At 46.3% G+C, this 20,830-nt stretch overlaps 1 protein-coding gene across 1 annotated transcript in view; it reads left to right on the top strand.

Annotated features, from left to right (window-relative positions):
* The first annotated feature begins 9,815 nt into the window (after nucleotides 1-9,815).
* The window catches only part of LOC137335349 (opsin-5-like), a 104,602-nt gene continuing 93,587 nt past the window's right edge, over nucleotides 9,816-20,830 (top strand). Inside the window, exon 1 of the mRNA XM_068000683.1 lies at nucleotides 9,816-10,058. Within this exon, the coding sequence (XP_067856784.1) occupies nucleotides 9,816-10,058 (243 nt within the window). The remainder of the gene's footprint in view (nucleotides 10,059-20,830) is intronic.

Here is a 20,830-nt window from a genome sequence, read left to right as displayed (position 1 = left end):
ATAAAAGGGAAACCAAAAGTCTTCTGTAGGTATATAAATAGTAAACGGGTAGTAAGAGGAGGGGTGGGGCTGAGTAGGGACCAAAAAGGAGATATACGCGTGGAGGCAGAGGGCATGGCAGAGGTACTAAATGAGTACATTGCATCCATTTTTACCAAGGAAGAAGATACGGCCAAAGACCAAAGCCACAATAAAAGAGGAGGTAGCTGAGATACTGTATAGGATAAAAATTGATAAAGAGGAGGTACCAGAAAGGCAGGTTGTACTTAAAATAGATAAATCGCCTGGTCCAGATGGGATGCATCCTAGGTTGCTGAGGGAAGTAAGGGTGGAAATTGCAGAGGTGCTGGCCATAATCTTCCAATCCTCCTTAGATATGGGAGTGGTGCCAGAGGACTGGAGAATTAAAAATGTTACACCCTTTTTCAAAAGAGAGTGTAAGAATAAACCCAGCAACTACAGGCCAGTCAGTTTAAACTTGATGGTGGGGAAACTTTTAGAAATGTGACAAAATTAATCGTCACTTGGACAAGTGTGGATTAGTAAGGGAAAGCGAGCACAGATTTGTTAAAGGCAAATCATGTTTGACTAATTTGATTGAGTTTTTTGATAAGGTAACAGAGAGGGTTGATGAGGGCAATACGGTTGATGTTGTGTATATGGACTTCCAAAAGGCGTTGGATGAAGTGCCTCATAATAAGCTTATCAATAAAATTGAAGCCCACGGAATAACAGGGGCAGTGGCAACATGGAAATTGTCTAAGTAATAGGAAACAGAAGGTAGTGGTGAACGGCTGCTTTTCAGACTGGAGGAAGGTATGCAGTGGTGTTCCCCTGGTGTTGGTACTAGGATCACTGCTTTCCTTGATGTATATTAATGACTTGGACTTGGGTGTACAGGGCACAATTTCAAAATTTGCAGATGACACAAAACTTGGAAGTGTAGTAGACAGTGAGGAGGATAATGATAGACTTCAAGAGGACATAGACAGTCTGGTAGAACGGGCGGACATGTGGCAGATGAAATTTAACGCGGGGAAGTGTGAAGTCATACATTTTGATAGGAAGAATGAGGAGAGGCAGTATAAACTGAAGGGTACAACTCTAAAGGGGGTACAGGATCAGAGGGACCTGGGGGTTTCTAGACACAGGTCAGTGAAGGTGGCAAGACAGGTTGAGAAAGCGGTTAAGAAATCATATTGGATCCTGGGCTTTATAAATAGAGGCATAGAGTACAAAAGCAAGGCTGTTAAGTTGAACCTTTATAAAACACTGATTCAGCCACAATTGGATTATTGTGTCCAATTCTGGGCACCACACTTTAGGAAGAATTTGAAGGCCTTAGAGAGGTTGCAGAAAATATTTACTAGAATGATTCCAGGGATGAGGGACCTCAGTTACGTGGATAGACTGGAAAAGCTGGGATTGTTCTCCTTCGAGCAGAAAAGGTTGAGAGGAAATTTGATAAAGGTGTTCAAAATAATGAAGGGTCTAGAAAAAGTAAATGAAGAAAAACTGCTCCCACTGGCGGAAGGGTCGCAAACCAGAGAACACAAGTTCAAGGTGATTGGCAAAAGAACCAAAGGTGACATGAGGACAAACTTTTTTACGCAGCGAGTGGTTAGGACCTGGAATACACTGCCTGAAAGGGTGGTCAATTGTAAACAATTTTACAACACCAAGTTATAGTCCAACGATTTTATTTGAAATCTACAAGCTTTCGGAGGCTTCCTCCTTCCTCAGGTAACACATTTACCTGAGGAAGGAGGAAGCCTCCGAAAGCTTGTAGATTTCAAATAAAATCGTTGGATTATAACTTGGTGTTGTAAGATTGTTTACAATTGTCAACCCCAGTCCATCACCGGCATCTCCACAGAAAGGGTGGTGGAAGCAGGGTCAATTGTGGCTTTCAAAAAGGAATTCGATAGGTACCCGAAGGAGAAAAATTTGCAGGGCTACGGGGAAAAAGCAGGGGAGCAGGACTAGCTGGATTGCTCTTGCAGAGAGCCGGCGCAGGCTTGATGGGCCGAATGGCCTCCTTCTGTGCCGTAACCATTCTATGATTCTATGATTCTATTGTATCTGGAATGTAAAAAGGTCTCTTCAAAGTCATTATTCCTAAACAAATACAGTTTAATTGCAAAACAAGTAGAACTCACTTAACATGGATTGCTGGTTTTGTCCTGAAATCTTTCAGAATACGATAAAGTGCTTATTAAGTGCAAATGGGCTGGAGTGTCATATCTCAGGTTTGGGGGAAGGGATGTTCAGGAAACTATTGCATTAATTTCATAAACTTGACTCAATTATGGAAGGCAGATTTCATTTTCCTATATGCCAGTTTTAACAAAAGATGTAAGAGGTAAACTCTGGCCAACAAGCATCCTTGTATTTTAATTTCTGTGGAAACTGGACTGCATTATGCAATTATAAGAGATAGATATTTCTGGTTTCCTTTCTTCTGGAAATAGAAGTAAGACTTGAACTCTATAACCTGGTTATCCTGGCAGGGGGTTTAACCATGTCCGGGCAGAGTTAGATCATGAGCTGGTTCTATCTTCTACCACTGTACCACAGCTCATTTAGATATGGTTTTGTGAAGCTCCATAAGCCCTTCGGAATAGCCACGTATAGGAGTTACACTGCAGACACTATTCCAGGTGTAGTATTAGCAGCAGACTAAGCTCAATGTCATGTTATTTAAAATCATTTTTGTGTCTGAGGAGAGAGTAGGGGGGGGGGATAAAAGATTGGATAAGGCCTATTATTGGGCGCGAGTAGCGCAGTCTGCTATTAACCCACGCCCGATGGCTCCTACGCAGGCAGCACATGAACTTCGAGCTGCCTGCTAATTAGTGTGATAGCTTTGTACAGCCAGTGTTACCCACGCTGCTGAGAGACTGCACGGAGAATGAGGAAGCCCGAAATGGGGTATGCTCGGTGCACGTCATTGGCAGCCTGCACCTCTTAAAGATGCAGGTGCACATTTTAAATGGCACATGCACAGTCCACTGGGAGGAGGGAAAGATGGTTGGAAGGATGGCGGGATCGGTGTGAGAGCGGGTCCCACGCTTCTCCAATGATGAACTGGACGCCCTGGTGGAGGGGGTGGATGAAAGGAGGGCCAACTTGTACCCGTAGGGTGGCAGGAGACCCTACAGACTCCAGCTCTGCAGGCAGTGGGAGGCTTGGCCCAGGAAGTGAACGCCAGGAGCATTGTACCATGCACGTAGGTCCATTACTGAAAGAAGTTCAACGATTTGACATGAGTGGTCAAGCTGAGTGAATGCAAGTGTCAAGAGGCACATCCTACCAACTGGACCACTGCTCCATGCATCACAAACCCCATCACCCACCCACCAACAAACACTGCCCATCCACATGTAATGCTGCATTCGACATGCTACTTTTCACCCACACATAGTACCACACTTTCAGGCCACACAAACACCACTTACAGGTCACACACACTGGCAGCTATTTGACTATGACAGGCACATCACCAAGACATATTGCAGGATACTCACTGACACACTGCCCTCTGTCTTGCAGGAGAAGGTGGCGCATAACAGCCGACAGCAGGAGAGACCTGAGAGAGGACAGGCATGCCTACACGTCCTCACCCCTTTGGAAGAGACTGTACTTCAGATCATTGGGCGGGCCGTCGCTGCAGCTGTAACCACATGCCGCACTGGAGGTCCCAATGAAGGGGATCTCTGCATATCTAATGCTCCTTCTCATTCCCACATCTCTCTCCTCCCATGATCTTTTCTGACTCACGTGCTGCAGATGCTGTCGGCACGCATGTCCTATTTGCTCCTCTCCCCGCTCCACAACTCAACCTGTTGCCCTTTGTCATTGCAGATACCCAAGAACGTGTGGAGGCACTGTCTGAGGAGGAGAAGGAGGAGGAGGAAGGGGACACTGAAGGCACACTGTCTCTCAATCTGACACTTGCATCCACCAGCTCAGAGACATGATACTGCGCGTCCTTTAGAGGCTAGGTAAGAGGAGGGATCTGCATGTGATGAGACAACGAGCATAAGGGAGCCGGGGCAAGCGGAACAGATACTATAGGTGCCAGCTCGCCGGAGGGTGAGGTCGCACAATGGTTCTGTCGCAGAAGAGTCAGATGAGGAGTTTGATGGGCCAGGCTACAGAAGACGGCTGATGGGCGGACACCACCAAATGCTTGGGGCACTGGAAAGCTTGCCAGAAAACCTGCGCACAATGGCAAGGGGCATGGAGGAGTCAAGCTCCAACTTGGTATAGGGCTTTGCGCAGAGCTTGGAGCCCATCCTTTCCAACATGGAATGGGTAGTCACCTCCATCAGCGCACCTGTGGAACCTACCATGATACAGAGCCTGATGGCCAATGTTGCAGCTTTCATTGCAGCACAAACCAATGTCATCAAAGGTCTGTAAGCTATGGTTGTTGCTCAGACTGCTGCAATGGAAGCTCAGACTACTGTAATTGAAGCTCAGACTGCTGCAATGGAAGCTCAGACTGTTGCTATCATGGCTCTGGGGACCACTGTAGAACGGGACTTCCAGGGTGTTACTGCACTCCAGCAATCTGTTTTCCAGCTGATCACCAGGATTGCTGAGGCGCTGCCCCGGAAGAGCGGCAGTGACACCATGGCAGTTGGACCTGCTGTCCTCTCTCCGGACGACAGCATTCCTTCTCCCACCCCTGCCACTCCACCAGTGCCTTTGTTGGGGTCTACCAGCCAGGCAGGCCAGACTGACACAATCCATACTGAGGTGGTGAAGTCTGAAGCTGGGTCCTCCTGGCCCAGAGCTGCTCGATGTCATCCTCCCAGGCCATCTGTACGCTCCTCTGTTGAAGGCCAGCAGCCTCCCACCACCTATACTCCAGCCACTTGGGATGCACCTCATAGGAGTACTAGGATAGGTAAAGGCATATAAACAATAGGCACTAAGGCAATGCGCAAGGGTGAATAGTTCTGTTCTGTTTCAATAATTTTATTTGTTAATTGATAAATGTGGCTTTGAATTTGCATTTGGTGGTGGTTTTTATTTGTGCAATGAGCTGAGGGGGAAACCAATGTTTAATCAGATGGAGGGTGATTTGATGGTCATGTGGGAGCGGACAGGTGGGGAATGTAGGACTGTTGGTGAGGTCGGGGATGTAGTTGACATTATTGAAAGCGGGCACAGATCAGGCAAGCACGCAGAACCCTTGCAGACAGGGCATGTGTTCTCTGTTGCACACTTGCGTCTCCCTCCACTTCCTCCTCCGGCTCCTCCCCCTCCTCCTCCTCCTCCTCCACAGCCGCCTCCTCCTCAGCCTCTTCCTCCTCCTCCTCCTCCACCTCTGGCTCAGGGACTTCTCCGATCATCAGTGGCAAGGGCTGGTCCCTAATGATGGCGATGTTGTGCAGCATGCAGCATACCACCACGAATCTGCCCACCCGCTCAGCAGATTACTGGAGGGCTCCTCCAGAATGGTCCAGGCAGCGGAAGCATTCTTTCAGGAGGCCTACGGTGTGCTCCATGACATTGCAGCATGGCTGTCATTGTAGGCCTGCTCTGCACGTGTGCGTGGGTTCCGAACCACAGTCGTAAGCCACGGCGTGAGGGGATAGCCCTTGTTGCCCAGTAGCCAGCCATTGACTTGCCAAACCAGGTGAAAGATAGCTGGCACGTTGGATTGCTGCATAACAAAAGTATTGTGACTGCTTCCAGGGTAGCGGGCATCGACCTCCATGATCCCATGCATGTGGTCGCACACCAGCTGCACGTTCAGGGAGTGGAAGCCCTTTCGGTTGACGAAGATGGCCAAGTTGATATGTGGGGCATGCAGGGCAATGTGCGTTCAGTCAATAGCACCCTGCACCAGGGTGAAGCCAGCAATACAAACAAACCCCCGTGCTCACTCATTCTGCTTGTCTCTGTCAAGAGGGAAGGTAGTGAACCTGTTCCTCATCTTGTACAGTGTCTATGACCTCCCTTATTCAGCAGTGCACTGCATGCTGCAAGATGTTGCACGTGTCGCCAGCAGAGGCCTGAAATGATCCTGAGCTGTAGAAGGTCAGCGCCACGGTTACCTTCACAGCCACAGGCAATGCTGTCCTTGCCCTGCTCTCAAGCTGCAGTTGTGGCCACAGCAGGTGACAGATCTCTGTCATGGCCTCCTTGGTGAACCTCTGCCATCGGATGCAATGCTCCTCGCTCATGTTGAGGTAAGTGAATTGGTCCTGGAAGTCCATCATTGGACATGGCCTCCTGCTCAGAGGCCTGTGCCTCCTCCTCCTCCCCCCTCTCCTCACAGCTTGACCAGCAGTGCGTGGCCTCTCTGCATGCTCCCAGTCATGCTCAATGCTCAGCTGGAGCCCTAGCAGACAGCCCATGGTTGCCAGGAATGTTGTTCAACCATGGTTGTAACTTTCCAAACCATAAAGCAGTCCCTGCCAAACCACTTTCAAATGTACTCTAGCAACTCTCTGTAACTTTAAGGACCTTCCAAAACACTTCCTATTTCACCAGCAGCCAGAAGCAATAATCCAGCAACTAACTTGCAACACCTGCATGGTCCCATTAAATAGCGCTGTTTAATGGGACATGTTAGGGTGTGCGTGGTTAAGACTGTGCATTGAGATGAGCAGTAAGGTCCAAAATAGTATCCATCACTTTAAATCAGCGTTGCACACTGATTGTATGCATTTTCTCCTTACTTTACATGCAGCCAGCGTTCGGTATTTGCGCATGCGCTAATAACTATACGCAGATGGCGTCCGGCGCACATCAAGCCGGAAACGTACGTGCACAACCAAGACGCCATCTTGGCACTTCAGAAGTCCGTGTAGCACTGAAACAACGGGTGCTACAAGGTTAGTTTATAAGTTATTAGTTTATAACCTACATTAGTTTATAACCTACACCACTGTCTGACTGAGTCTTTATTTTTCCACTGTACAAGGCCTAGGAGATCACAAGAGGGCTCATGTCATTTTCCCGGTGAGCTCCTGTTCGGTCACGAGGCAAAGCCACATTACCATATATTGTGTAAAATATGGTTCATAGGGAATGAAAGCTCAGTTATGGGAGCAGTTTGTGGTGAACAGCACAAAACTTTTATACTACAGGAAGCCTCCATGTAACAACTGACAATATCAGGAGAGTGAGTTGATCTGCAGTGTCAACCTGTATTTAACAGGCAACTAAGACACTATTTAGAAGGCCCACTATTACATCACATGCTTTACAGACCAGCAGTATTAGTATGAGAGGGAGCAGCAGTTCTTCTGTCTGTTGTGATTTCCTGAAGTGCAGGATACAATTAACCAAACCCACATGGCACTTAGGGCATCGAATGAATGAACTTGCATTTAGATAGCACATTTCACGACCTCAGGATGTCCCAAAGCGATTTACAGCCAATGAAGTACTACTGAAGTGTAATCACTGTTGTAATGTAGGAAATGCGGCAGCCAATTTGCGCACAGCAAGGTCCCAAAAACAGCAATGAGATAATGACCAGATAATCAGTTTTGGTAATGTTGGTTGAGGGATAAATAGTGGCCACATCACCACAGAAAAATTCCCCTGCTCTTCTTCGAAATAGTGCTATGGGATATTTTACGTCCACCTGAAAGGGCAGACAGGGCCTCGGTTTAATATCTCATCCTAAAGACGGCATCTCCGACAATGCAGCAGTCCCTCAATACTGCACTGAAGTGCCCGCCTAAATTTTATGCGCAAGTCTCAGTAGTGGGACTTGAACCCACAAACTACATGAACAGAAAGGGTGTCCAATCACTCAATGTGCTGATGATCTATGTCTGGTGTCTGCACATAGATTAATTTCTGAATTTTCTGCCCCATGCTTATATGGCTCCTGCTGGAGGAACTCTCATCCTTGTCCCACCAGCATTATTGAAATTATCAGATCCCAGGATAGGGTCAGCCTCCTCTGACTTTGGCATGCATAAGTCCCACCATGCCACACTTAAGCCATCGCATCAGGGACCCAAAAATCTCCAGGCCATGGTGTTTGTACTGCCCGACATATTCATATGATTTCTGTTTGCCTTTCAGATGCTTATAGTACTTGATGAAATCAAATTCTTTGCATCTCGTACTCATTTAGTAACAAATTGCTTAGTGGGTACAAAGTTATTCATTATGCATTATTTCTCCAACAAAACACAAGGAAAATAGGAACAGGAGTAGGCCATTGAGCCCCTCGAGCCTGTTCTGCCATCGTAGCTGATTGGTACCGCAACTCCATTACCTGTTTTTGATCCATGTCCTTTGATACCCTTATCTAACAAAAATCTATCAATCACAGTCTTGAAAATTTCAATTGACCCAGCATCCACAGCCTTTTGGGATAGAGAGTACCAGATTTCCAGTACCCTTTACGTGAAAAAGTGCTTCCTGATTTCACTCGTGAATGGATGCTGGTAATTTTAAGAGTGTGCCCCATTGTTCTGGATTCCCCCACCAGAGGAAATTGTCTCTCTGTATCTACCCTATCGAATCCTTTTGTCATTTGAAACACCTAAATTAGATCACCCCTTAAACCTTCTATAATCAAGGTAATACAAGCCAAGTTAATGCAACTGGTCCTCAGAATTTAACCCCAGTATCATTCCGGCGAATATGCGCTGTACCACTTCCAAGGGCAATATATCCTTCCCGAGGTGCAGTGACCAGAATTCCTAACATATACTGCCCATCATTTGACTCCTGATGGGGTTGATGGTTACCTATGTATAGATGTCAGTACTGCTTTAAAGAAAACAGAGGTTGCATTTAGGCAAACACACTTAATTTAGGCTTGCTTTGGACAAAAATCCATTGTAAAACAAATGTTTGTTGCACTGAGTTTATACCAAAGTCACTATTAACTCAGAATTCACAAAGTTTTATATTGCAAGCCAGTGTCACAAAACAGGAAAAAAAACACAACCTTGGCCTGAAGTGCCTTGTCCTCCCACACAGCTGTCTGGCTTTGAGTGAGTGATACTTATTTCTTATAAATCCTCTTTACAATATTTGAACATTACCACCTTATAAGTTTTTACAATTTGACATTTTGATATTTAAAGGAAAACAAAACATAATTAGGCTCGTAGTAGGGAAGAAGATCATTATCCAATCCTGTGCTGATAGCAGCAGAACGCTCACAATGAAAGGTGTGGAAGATATGGGTTTCTGCTCTATTTCTGTCCTTCCAAGGTTCATTGTTGCCCTCATATCACCTTACATTAGTTGTTTTCTTGATGTAATGAAACTTCTTTCTCACCTCCTGCAATGTAGGTGAGGTAGTGGAGACTAACTGATCCATTCTGCACCTGTTTTCAAGCCCATCTGTGACAGGCCAGAGAGAGCAGAAAAGCTGCCCAGGATTGCATCCACCCATTACTCTGTAGACCTTTCTGTAAAATGGGCTTAAGGAAACAGCTGCTCTGTCTTTCTGAATCTTCCCTGTTTCCACTGTGCATAGCTAGCTACCTGTATGACTTCTGCCAGTACTTAAAGCTCTAGAGTGGCTCATCAAGTCATTTGATTAGTGTTGACATTATTGCAGGTACTTCAGGTTGGACCTTTTTCTGGTTTAAGTAACCACAAACTCTTGCTCCTTAAGTGCACCAAAGGAAAACAGTTATGAGTCTTCAGTTTCATTCCTGGTCATTTAAAAATGAAAAAAGATGAAAATTTTACTCCATGCATTGCAACAGTAGAAAACAACCTCAGTGTGATTTCGATAATAAACTTAAAAATTGGAATATGGCTTATGGGCACTTTCCAAATATCTGGTTCTGGTGGTCATGGGTTTGGCAGACATGGATCTGGCGGGCATGAGTCTGGCAGGCATGGGTCTGGTGGGCATGGGTTTGGCAGACATGGGTCTGGTGGGCATGGGTTTGGTGGGCATGGGTCTGGCAGACATGGGTCTGGCAGGCATGGGTCTGGTGGGCATGGGTTTGGCAGACATGGGTCTGGTGGGCATGGGTTTGGCGGGCATGGGTCTGGCGGGCATGGGTCTGGCTGGCATGGGTTTGGAGGGCACCGGTCTCGCAGGCACAGTAAGCCAATGAACACTGCTGAGTGGCAGGATGACAGATATGCAAAATATATCATATTATTTAGTGGCTTAATTTCTCCCTCTCTCCTCCAATTTGGGTGCTAATGCTACTTCTCTCTCCATGGTGCATGTATATGTCAGACTTATCTGTGAACAAGGCTGTTTTATTCCTCTTGAAAAGTGCCTTTGTTTACCACTACAGGCTGCAGTCCATGTAAGGATACAAATCTGACAAATGTTTATTATTACAAATCTAACAAATGTTTATTAATTTATCTGAAATGTAGAGTAAGGAGCTGTATATTCTTCTCCTGCATAGGTGTGGGACCAGTTACTGTAGTAAGAGCTAGCAATCCCCAGACTATTGAAATTAGGATTTGCAATACAAATGGTATTGTGGATGCACAGGGGTAAAAGTGATCTAATTTTTTGGCAATTCAGACCATTCAGGCTAGATTTTCCTTGCTGACACAATCATTGGCAAACATGTGGCAGGGGGACTTTCTATCCACCTGAGATGGTCATCCCATCGAATTTTCCATGGCAGGTTACATTTGAAAATTTTCAGTGGGTTCCTGACAGTATTACCACCTACACTTGGGAAATGGTCTCTACTGTAGGAGTCGACGCATACAGCAGCCAGAAGGGCAAGGCAGCATCCAACAATACACCCATGTTGCTGCTTTTAATGAACATCCTGTAATGAAGCATCACAGAAATGGCAATCGATCTTCCCTCTATTAACTTCAACCCTGTTGTGGCCATTTAAATTTCTTTATGTGCACTGCATCGTTGAGCAACACTGAATGCCTGTCTTACACAGAGTTCCTAACATCCAGCCTTACTGAGGCAGCAATGATGGAAAATGTGATCACTGCCCCCTTTCACTGCCCATACTTGAGTAGGGGTGTCCCCGCCTGCCTGAAGACCACCCAAAATTGGAGACTAAAACCAAGGAGAATCCTGCCCAATGCTAATGAACCTTCTTGGTCAAGCAAATACAACAGACTTTGTCTTCTGTAGAGGTTAGGTTCTAATTTTAGCCTATAAACCTTATGCAGTCAACTCTGCACATAATGACCAGCAACTTAACATACTTTTTATTCATACTCAATGGGTGCTTGGTAAATGTGGAAATACCTCAGAGTAAGCCAGAATTCTTGTACAATTGGGGGTAAATTTAACCTAGCTCACTGGGCAGGAAAATGGTGGGTTCCAGCCATGCAGACAAGGGTGTGCAGCATGTTTTATACCCTGCACGCTTGGTTGGGGTGTAAAATAGTCGGCCGACCCAATCCTGTCAGCTTCCCACTGGCAGGATAGGTTAAAATCACCCCTTGGTCAGAACAATTTATAACACAATTGCAAAATGATATAAGGTAGGAGAAAAAAGAACTGTACTTTCAGTGACCTTCACTAGAAGTGATAAACTTTGTAAAGTTCAACGTTTAAAACAATTGATAATTAGTTACAGTTTATTAAAAAGTTAAAAGTATTAAAAATAATAGTTAAATAGTTGGTAAAAAAACAGCAGATCTTTATTTATCAATTACACAAAGATAGAAAAGAAACACTTGCATTTCATGACCTCAGGATATAAAAAGATTTACTAGGATGATACCGGGACTTGATGGTTTGACTTATAGGGAGAGGTTAGACAGACTGGGACTTTTTTCCCTGGAGAGTAGGAGGTTAAGGGGTGATCTTATAGAAGTCTATAAAATAATGAGGGGCATAGATAAGGTAGATAGTCAAAATCTTTTCCCAAAGGTAGGGGAGTCTATAACGAGGGGGCATAGATTTAAGGTGAGAGGGGAGAGATACAAAAGGGTCCAGAGGGGCAATTTTTTCACTCAAAGGGTGGTGAGTGTCTGGAACGAGCTGCCAGAGGCAGTAGTAGAGGCGGGTACAATTTTGTCTTTTAAAAAGCATTTGGACAGTTACATGGGTAAGATGGGTATAGAGGGATATGGGCCAAGTGCAGGAAATTGGGACTAGCTTAGTGGTATAAACTGGGCGACATGGACATGTTGGGCCGAAGGGCCTGTTTCCATGTTGTAACTTCTATGATTCTATGATTCTATGATACCAAAGCGCTTTAGAGCTAATGAAGTACTTTTTGAAGTGTAGTAACTGTTGTAGTATAGGAAATGTGGCAGCCAATTTGCGCACAGCAAGGCCCCACAAACAGCAATGTGATAATGACCAGATGATCTGTTTTAGTGATGTGGGTTGAGGGATAAATATTAACTCTGATATTATGGCTATATCTTCCTTTTTTAAATGATAGTCATAAATGAAGTTGTTCAATGTGTAAAATGTTGAGAGGTCTCCAATCTCTTTTGTTTTCACCAACCTACAAGTTTCTTCACGATACTTTTCAACATTTCCATGTGTTGTTGGTGGTAACAGAGTAGACTCCTCATCTTTATCATTGTCTTCTGTTTCAGATTGACAGATGTTAACATCAGTCACAGGTTCAGTGTACTCAGCAGTGTTGCCGATTTCAGCTAGCTGCTTTTATTCCTCTGGGGTGATTCCCAAATGTGGCTAGATATTGTCCACCGCAGCAGTAACTGGAAGGAAGAGCAGTTGCCGACCAAGATATATCAGTCAGTGTATCAGGTCTTTTATACGTGATGCTGTGCTTGTGTTGGTACTGATATGGACAGCCATTGTGGACTATTTCAGTGCCATGAGCAAGTAACATTCATTTTGCAAAAGTACATGTCCTTAACATCTCTTTTTCCTGCTGGGGCCATTGTCTCATCACTGCTCCCATCGTTTTCCTTATTTTGGCAAAGGTATAGATTGTATAAGGGTTGAAAGTTCAGATTCTTGTGTTATGTCTTGGCATTTCTTTGTCAAGTTATGCTTCAGTAATGATTTCTGACTAAGGATCTCTATGTGCACGATTAATCAACCTTTTGTCTTTACAATGCAGTATTATTTCAGCATTTTCTGTTGTGCTTTCTCTTTCAGCTACATATGTAGTGCAGTTTGAATTTAATATTCTGGCAGCAACTCCTAAGAACCATGGGGGAAAAAAATTGGATGGGGCCTATTATTGGGCGGGGATAGCGCGATCCGCTATTACCCCGCACCCAATGGCCCCTGCGCAGGCAGGACGAGACTTTCATCAGGCCTTAAGACTTACCTGCAAACAGCGTTCCGAATCAGCATTAAACGAGGATTCGGTGTAATTCACACTATCCACCAGCAGGGGGAGCTCCAATCTCTTAAAGGCAGGCTGACTCTCAAAAACCTCTTAAAGATAGCTAGTACCTGTTGTTTGCTGAAAATAAGTCTGCTGTCTGCACGGAGTCTGAACAGAGAACAGACATCGCACATGCAAAACACAGATGCAGCTTCCGTCCCTATGTTTACAAACTGATGAGTTATGTTAAAACATTGAATAAAGGTTGCACACTACTAAATCCCACATCATCCAATCTGCATGCCAGAACTCACCAATCTGCCGATCTGAGTTTGCACCAGGCCTGCGAGAGCGCGTGCACCAAGGTTCTCTGCTGATGCACTAGAGGCCTTGGTGCAAGAGGTGGACAGAAGGAGGGACATCCTATATCATATATGGGGGGGACGGGGCAAGAGATCCTCCAGACATATGCCCAAAAGGCAGTGGGAGGTAGCGGGGGATGAAGTCAATGCCAGGAGCACAGAATCATGAACATGGATGCAGTGCAGCAAGAGGTTCAGTGCTTTGACATGAGTGGTCAAGGTGAGTGAGGTCAACTGTCAAGTGACATCTCCTACCAACTACACCACTAGCCGCATCCACTGCTCCACGCACTACACCCCCCATCATCCACATACCAACAAACTCTTTCCATCAGTACTCAACTCTTCCAATCAGATGCTTCCTCTCACCCTTACATATTACCACTGTTTCAAGCTGCCCACCCACAACTCACAGGCCACACACACTGGCAGCTATTCAACATGACAGGCAGACACACGTCCCACCTTCTTGTCGGAGAAGGTGGCGCATATCAGGAGTGGCAGTGGCATTTAGCCCCATGAGCCTGTTCTACCATTCAATGAGATCATGGTGGATCTGTGACCTAACTCCATATACCCACCTTAGCCCCATATCCCTTAATACTCTTGGTTTACATAAATCTATCAATCTCAGATTTAGAATTCACAATTGAGCTAGCATCAACTGCCGTTTGCAGAAGAGCGTTCCAAACTTCTTCCACTCTTTGCGCGTAGAAGCATTTCCTAACTTCACTCCTGCTGTCCTGGCTCTAAATTTTAGGCTATGTCCCCTAATCCTAGTATTCAAGTATAGGAGACCTCCAAAAACAGTTACAAATGTCTCAGCAGCCAGAAGCAATAATCCAGCCACTAACCTGTAAATCCTACATGGTCTCGTTAAATAATGCTGCTGTCGGTCCTCCAGGCATTCTAAGACACGTTAAGGTGGTCAGGGTTAAGACTGTGTGTTGAGTTGAGCGTTAAGTGCCAAAATGGTGTCTATCACTTTACTGATTGCATCCATTTTCTCCTCACTTTACATGTTTCTGGCGTTTGGTGTTTACGCATGCACTAACTCCTATACTAAGATGGCATCCGGCACATGTCATGCTGGAAACGTACGTGTGCAGCCAAGACACCATCTTGGATGTTGGCGAGGCCGCATAGCACCGAAACAACGGGCGCTACACGGCCCTATTTAGCGTACCATGAGTCTACACTGCTGCTGGAACAGTTGTCAACTTTATATTAACAGCAGTCAATGGTAAAAGAATTGAATGTTTCGGCTTCGGTTTTAAATGTAACAGCACCTTTTGTTGCCCGCTGTGATCCTAGTACAGTTGAATAAGCTGACATTTGTAAGAGTTATTGGGAAAGTACAATAGTCCTTTGACAATACATTATCACCTTCATAAAACCTTTTTGTCCAAATCACAAAATAATTAGATGGTGGACAGAAATTTGACTTGTGCCCAAAATGGGTTGCGGGTGCCAAATGGGTGCCCTGCTGCAGCTTGCCAGTCAGGGAGGCAGACTCCCATGCCAGGGAGTGGGGAAAGCGATGAGGGCAGGAGTTTTTTTGTAGCCCAGGAGGACCATCACCTGGGCCCATGAAAATAAAACTTTAAAGTTTCCTGGGCCTTTTCTGGGTTACCTCCAGCAGTCACTTTAAGGACCCCTGGTTAGGCCGCTTATCACCTGGCACAGTGCATGCACTGCTCATTTGCACCTGAATTTTGCAATTAGAGTCCTATAATCAATGAAGGTCCTGATTTATTTATTTAGTGAGCGTTACACCTGTTTCAGGTGGGCCAGCTGCTCGCTCATTTACAGGCCCGCCTGAATATGGCCGAAGTGCCTCCTTGATTTTCAACTGCTGGCCACCCGTTTTTCAGGCACAAAACGGACAGCCATGAGTTGGATTTCTCCCTATGAATTAATTGTCCACCTACATAGAGTTTAACCTATAAACATGGTCTGGTTCATGAGATGCAAGTGACATTTACAATGAGCTATCCACATTCATTTCAGATATATGGTTGAAGGCAATGATTCATTAAAAGTGGGCCGATAGTCGGCAGGAATGTTTGTATTATCGAGATGCTAATCTTTTACATGTATTTACTAATTCAGGGGAAAACAGTACAGAATCAATGATCTATATCAAAACTTAAGAAAAGGTGAATAAAATATGAGCATAAAGAAAATAAAACAAATCAAACGTGTAATGTGAGAGGCAAATGGTGTACAGCACATCTTGTAGTGCCCATTGATTGCAGAAGGGTTAGGTTTGGTTAGGTATAGATCTCTGAAATTAACTAGAAAAGAAAATCTGTTCCTTTTACAGTACTATTGATTGCAGATCACAAACAGTATTAAGCAGCATACAGACATAACACTGTATTTTATCCCGCATTAGAATTACACAGAAATGTTATGGTGCAGTGTTGTTGAAGAGTTTGGAAAAAGGGGATTTGCATTAGTCTGCAGCCGGTGAACTTAAATTACTAAGGCCCATTACCAATAAGCATTCACATCCCCAACCTTGGTGAATCCTGTCAACTTTATGTTTGGTTTGCAGCCGGATGCCTGAGACCCGTGCATCGGGAGCTGAAGCTACAAACATGGGCCTTAACATAATAAAAAAGCAGTCTTTGTAAGGCAATTGCTAGTTGGTAATTTAGTGTGAAAGCACTCCAGAACTGCACTGCAATTGCTTAACAAATATTCATTTAGTGCTGCTAACTGCTAATCAGCTGGCTGCTGAATAAAATAGATTGCAAGCATAATGACACCCAGAACTGTGCTTAGCATTACTAGGCACTTATGCAAATAGCACAAACATTTCTCCCTCAACTAAAGGATGTCCCAGAGCATGGTACATTGGCGAGGCCATGCAGACGCTGCGACAACGGATGTACGGACACCGCGCAACAATCGCCAAACAGGAGGGTTCCCTCCCAGTCGGGGAACACTTCAGCAGTCATGGACATTCATCCACCGACCTTCGGGTAAGCGTACTCCAAGGCGGCCTTCGAGACACACGACAACGCAAAATCGTCGAGCAGAAATTGATAGCCAAGTTCTGCACCCATGAGGACGGCCTCAACCGGGATCTTGGGTTCATGTCACGCTACACGTTACCCCACCAGCGAACAAATGTTATCTGTTTTTAATATAACGGGTCAGTTGCTGTCTTTTCTATGTTTCTACCTCTCTATCTCTGTTTTTTTTTTGTTTGTTGTTTTTTTTGGTGATTTGTATATTCTGAGACCTTGCAGGTAACACCTGTCTGTCTGCACACTGATTGCCTTGGCAACGGGCAGTTGAAAAAACTGTCTGTAATCACCAAGCATTGTTCTGTGAATTATAAATGCGATTTCATTTCGAGGATTTCATTTCCACATCGTTCACCTGAGGAAGGAGAAAGCCTCCGAAAGCTTGTGAATTTAAAATAAAATTGCTGGACTATAACTTGGTGTTGTAAAATTGTTTACAAACCTCAACTAAACACAGTGGGACCAATAATGGGGTCCTGATAAGCACTGCCAGGATAGCCATTCATCAGGCATTGTATGCGCTGCGCCTCACAGAGTCAGTTAATGTGAAAAATTTTGGTTGTGCTCCTGGCACTTATAGTATAGCAGGCTGGGAGTAACATGGAGGTCCGAGACTGGATTATTGGGTACCAGCAGCTATTAAAGGGATATTGATTGCCTTTAAAGCTGCAACACTATTTGGGAGTAAAAACTGCTCTTGGACATAATAAAGACACTGTTTGATTGGCATGTGTAAGCCAAGCATCAGGAATGCCAAAAATAAAGTGTGGGTCTATTTGGAGGAGAGATCCATCCAGGGGGAAATGCTACAACTTACTCACAGACCTCCCTTAAAATGCCCATTTGAAGCAGGCACTGAATGATTGGAGTGCTGTTCAGGTGCTCCGGCTACACCGAGGGGTTTTGCCTTAATTAGAATAAATTATGGCATCTTAATAAGCCTTGCACACAGTCAGTTTGCTTAAAGTGCTTGCATTCTTTTGCCTTGTGAAATCAGTTGCTGAACAGTCTTCAGTAGACTATCACCCAGAGTTATTCTCACTCACCCGAGTATCAGCCATATTGACAGATTTCTATTGTCCTTTTGGCAATAGCATGCTGAAAATCTTGGCAAAACACCAGTTTCAAAGTGGCATAACAGTATGATAGAGGAACAAATAAAGCTGAAACATGCTGAGAGACAATGTAGGTTGTTTGTGTTGGAGTCACTCATTTCCAGAGGATAAGTTAGTCCCTATTTTATAGCTGTTGTTGTAGCTTTACAGTCTTCCCTTGGAGAATAGTGTGAAGTGGTGGAAGGATTTGCAGGCTGATTAACAGTGTGACAGGCCATGGCTGTAACCATCTTTATACCAGTCAATAGGATGGTTAGTGCTATACAGCAGGAGGGTCTTATGGGCTCCCATAACTCATAAGCTGAGAGGGGTTCACCCACAGCCACCGGACACAAGTTTCCCCGTTGGATGTCAACCCAGAACTCAGAGCCGAGCCCACTCCACTCGCTGGGACTGTCTGGAGTGAGGGTTTGAACCCTGCAGTTTCTGAGTCAGAGGCAGGAATATTACCACTAAGCCAAAAGCTCTCTCCATTTTATGGTTGCCACTACAGTAAAAACCTTATTAGTCAGCCATATCACTGCATAAGCTGCTCTGCTGTATTTGGGGGTCATAAAACTGCATGAATTTGCAATAAGACTAAATATATCAATACTTGACCCATGAGTTGGGCAACGATATGGTAGAGTTTATGAATTTGCACTCCCGGTGCAGAGCTTCCCATTCTGAGAATACATGTCGTGAGTTTGGGCACAGAGAGCAGCGAGCGGCACAGGATTTTCATTCCAATCCTGCAGGGCCTGAATTCCCTGTTATGTGCTCCCAACAAGCAAAGTTCTCCACTAAGATTGCAAATCCATTAAATCTATCCTTATACACCCCCCAAAAATGGCAAAATATAACAATTCACAGACCCTGTTTTCTACTCTTGTGCCACCAGTGCAGATTGACTGTGCTGAAAGAAGGGAAATTTGAACGCTGCACAAAACAAGTTATTTTCTCCCTTGGCACATTGCAGAGCAAGTTAAAAATCAAATTTTATTGCTATGCCAGGTTTTCAAAGCTTTGCACTCATGTAGTTTGGGCATTGGTACAGCAGTATGCACAAATTAGAGGGATCAAACAGAAAACAATTGATTTGTTCATTGGATAGGAACAATAAAATCACTTTTGCGCTCCCCCACCCCACCCCCATTTTCTGCTTATATTGTAAGCATAGCATTAACTATGGGATGAAGTCTCAAAAAATGTCTTGTGCCATATGGAGGGAAGTGAGACAGGCACGGAATACCAACTTTCTCACCCCCAGGAATGCAGATCAATGACACGAGTTTGATGTTCAGTCTGCAACTAAACCAACCGTCCTTAAAGGGCCTCTGGAGGCCGCTGACGAAAACAGAGGTCAATTTTTTGTGACTTGTGTGCAGCCAGGAGAAGCAGGATTGCTGTTTGTGGTTCCACAACAATACTGTGAGCTGCTGCTGGGTCACGCTCACTCCCTCGCTTCCGTACACCTCGCCCTGCTTCCCTTCACCTCGCCTGCTCCCGTTCACCTCGCCCTGCTCTTGTTCACTTCGCTCTACTCCCTTCACCTCGCTCTACTCCCCTTCACCTCGCTCTACTCCCTTCACCTCACCCTACTCCCCTTCCCCTCGCTCTACTCCCCTTCACCTCGCCCTACTCCCTTCACCTCGCTCTACTCCCTTTACCTCACCCTACTCCCTTCACCTCACCCTACTCCCCTTCCCCTCGCTCTACTCCCCTTCACCTCGCCCTACTCCCTTCACCTCGCCCTACTCCCTTCACCTCGCTCTACTCCCCTTCACCTCGCTCTACTCCCCTTCACCTCGCCCTACTCCCTTCACCTCGCTCTACTCCCCTTCACCTCGCTCTACTCCCTTCACCTCACCCTACTCCCCTTCCCCTCGCTCTACTCCCCTTCACCTCGCTCTACTCCCCTTCACCTCGCTCTACTCCCCTTCACCTCACCCTACTCCCCTTCCCCTCGCTCTACTCCCCTTCACCTCGCCCTACTCCCCTTCACCTCGCCCTACTCCCCTTCACCTCGCTCTACTCCCCTTCACCTCGCCCTACTCCCCTTCACCTCGCTCTACTCCCCTTCACCTCGCCCTACTCCCCTTCACCTCGCCCTACTCCCCTTCCCCTCGCTCTACTCCCCTTCACCTCGCCCTACTCCCCTTCCCCTCGCTCTACTCCCCTTCACCTCGCCCTACTCCCCTTCACCTCGCCCTACTCCCTTCACCTCACCCTACTCCCCTTCACCTCGCCCTACTCCCCTTCCCCTCGCTCTACTCCCCTTCACCTCGCCCTACTCCCCTTCACCTCACCCTACTCCCCTTCACCTCACCCTGCTCCCCTTCCCCTCGCTCTACTCCCCTTCACCTCGCCTTACTCCCCTTCACCTCACCCTACTCCCCTTCACCTCGCTCTACTCCCCTTCACCTCGCTCTACTCCCCTTCACCTCGCCCTACTCCCCTTCCCCTCGCTCTACTCCCCTTCACCTCGCCCTACTCCCCTTCCCCTCGCTCTACTCCCCTTCACCTCGCCCTACTCCCCTTCACCTCGCCCTACTCCCTTCACCTCGCTCTACTCCCTTCACCTCACCCTGCTCCCCTTCCCCTCGCTCTACTCCCCTTCACCTCGCCTTACTCCCCTTCACCTCACCCTACTCCCCTTCACCTCGCTCTACTCCCCTTCACCTCGCCCTACTCCCCTTCCCCTCGCTCTACTCCCCTTCACCTCGCCCTACTCCCCTTCCCCTCGCTCTACTCCCCTTCACCTCGCCCTACTCCCCTTCACCTCGCCCTACTCCCCTTCCCCTCGCTCTACTCCCCTTCACCTCGCCCTACTCCCCTTCCCCTCGCTCTACTCCCCTTCACCTCGCCCTACTCCCCTTCACCTCGCCCTACTCCCTTCACCTCACCCTACTCCCCTTCACCTCGCCCTACTCCCCTTCCCCTCGCTCTACTCCCCTTCACCTCGCCCTACTCCCCTTCACCTCACCCTACTCCCCTTCACCTCACCCTGCTCCCCTTCCCCTCGCTCTACTCCCCTTCACCTCGCCTTACTCCCCTTCACCTCACCCTGCTCCCCTTCCCCTCGCTCTACTCCCCTTCACCTCGCTCTACTCCCCTTCACC

The sequence above is a fragment of the Heptranchias perlo genome, chromosome 19 (genome assembly GCF_035084215.1).
Source record: "Heptranchias perlo isolate sHepPer1 chromosome 19, sHepPer1.hap1, whole genome shotgun sequence".
In the NCBI taxonomy this organism is placed as follows: domain Eukaryota; kingdom Metazoa; phylum Chordata; class Chondrichthyes; order Hexanchiformes; family Hexanchidae; genus Heptranchias; species Heptranchias perlo.
Note: the sequence above shows the minus strand (reverse complement) of the source record. Positions and strands in the feature narration are given on the sequence as shown.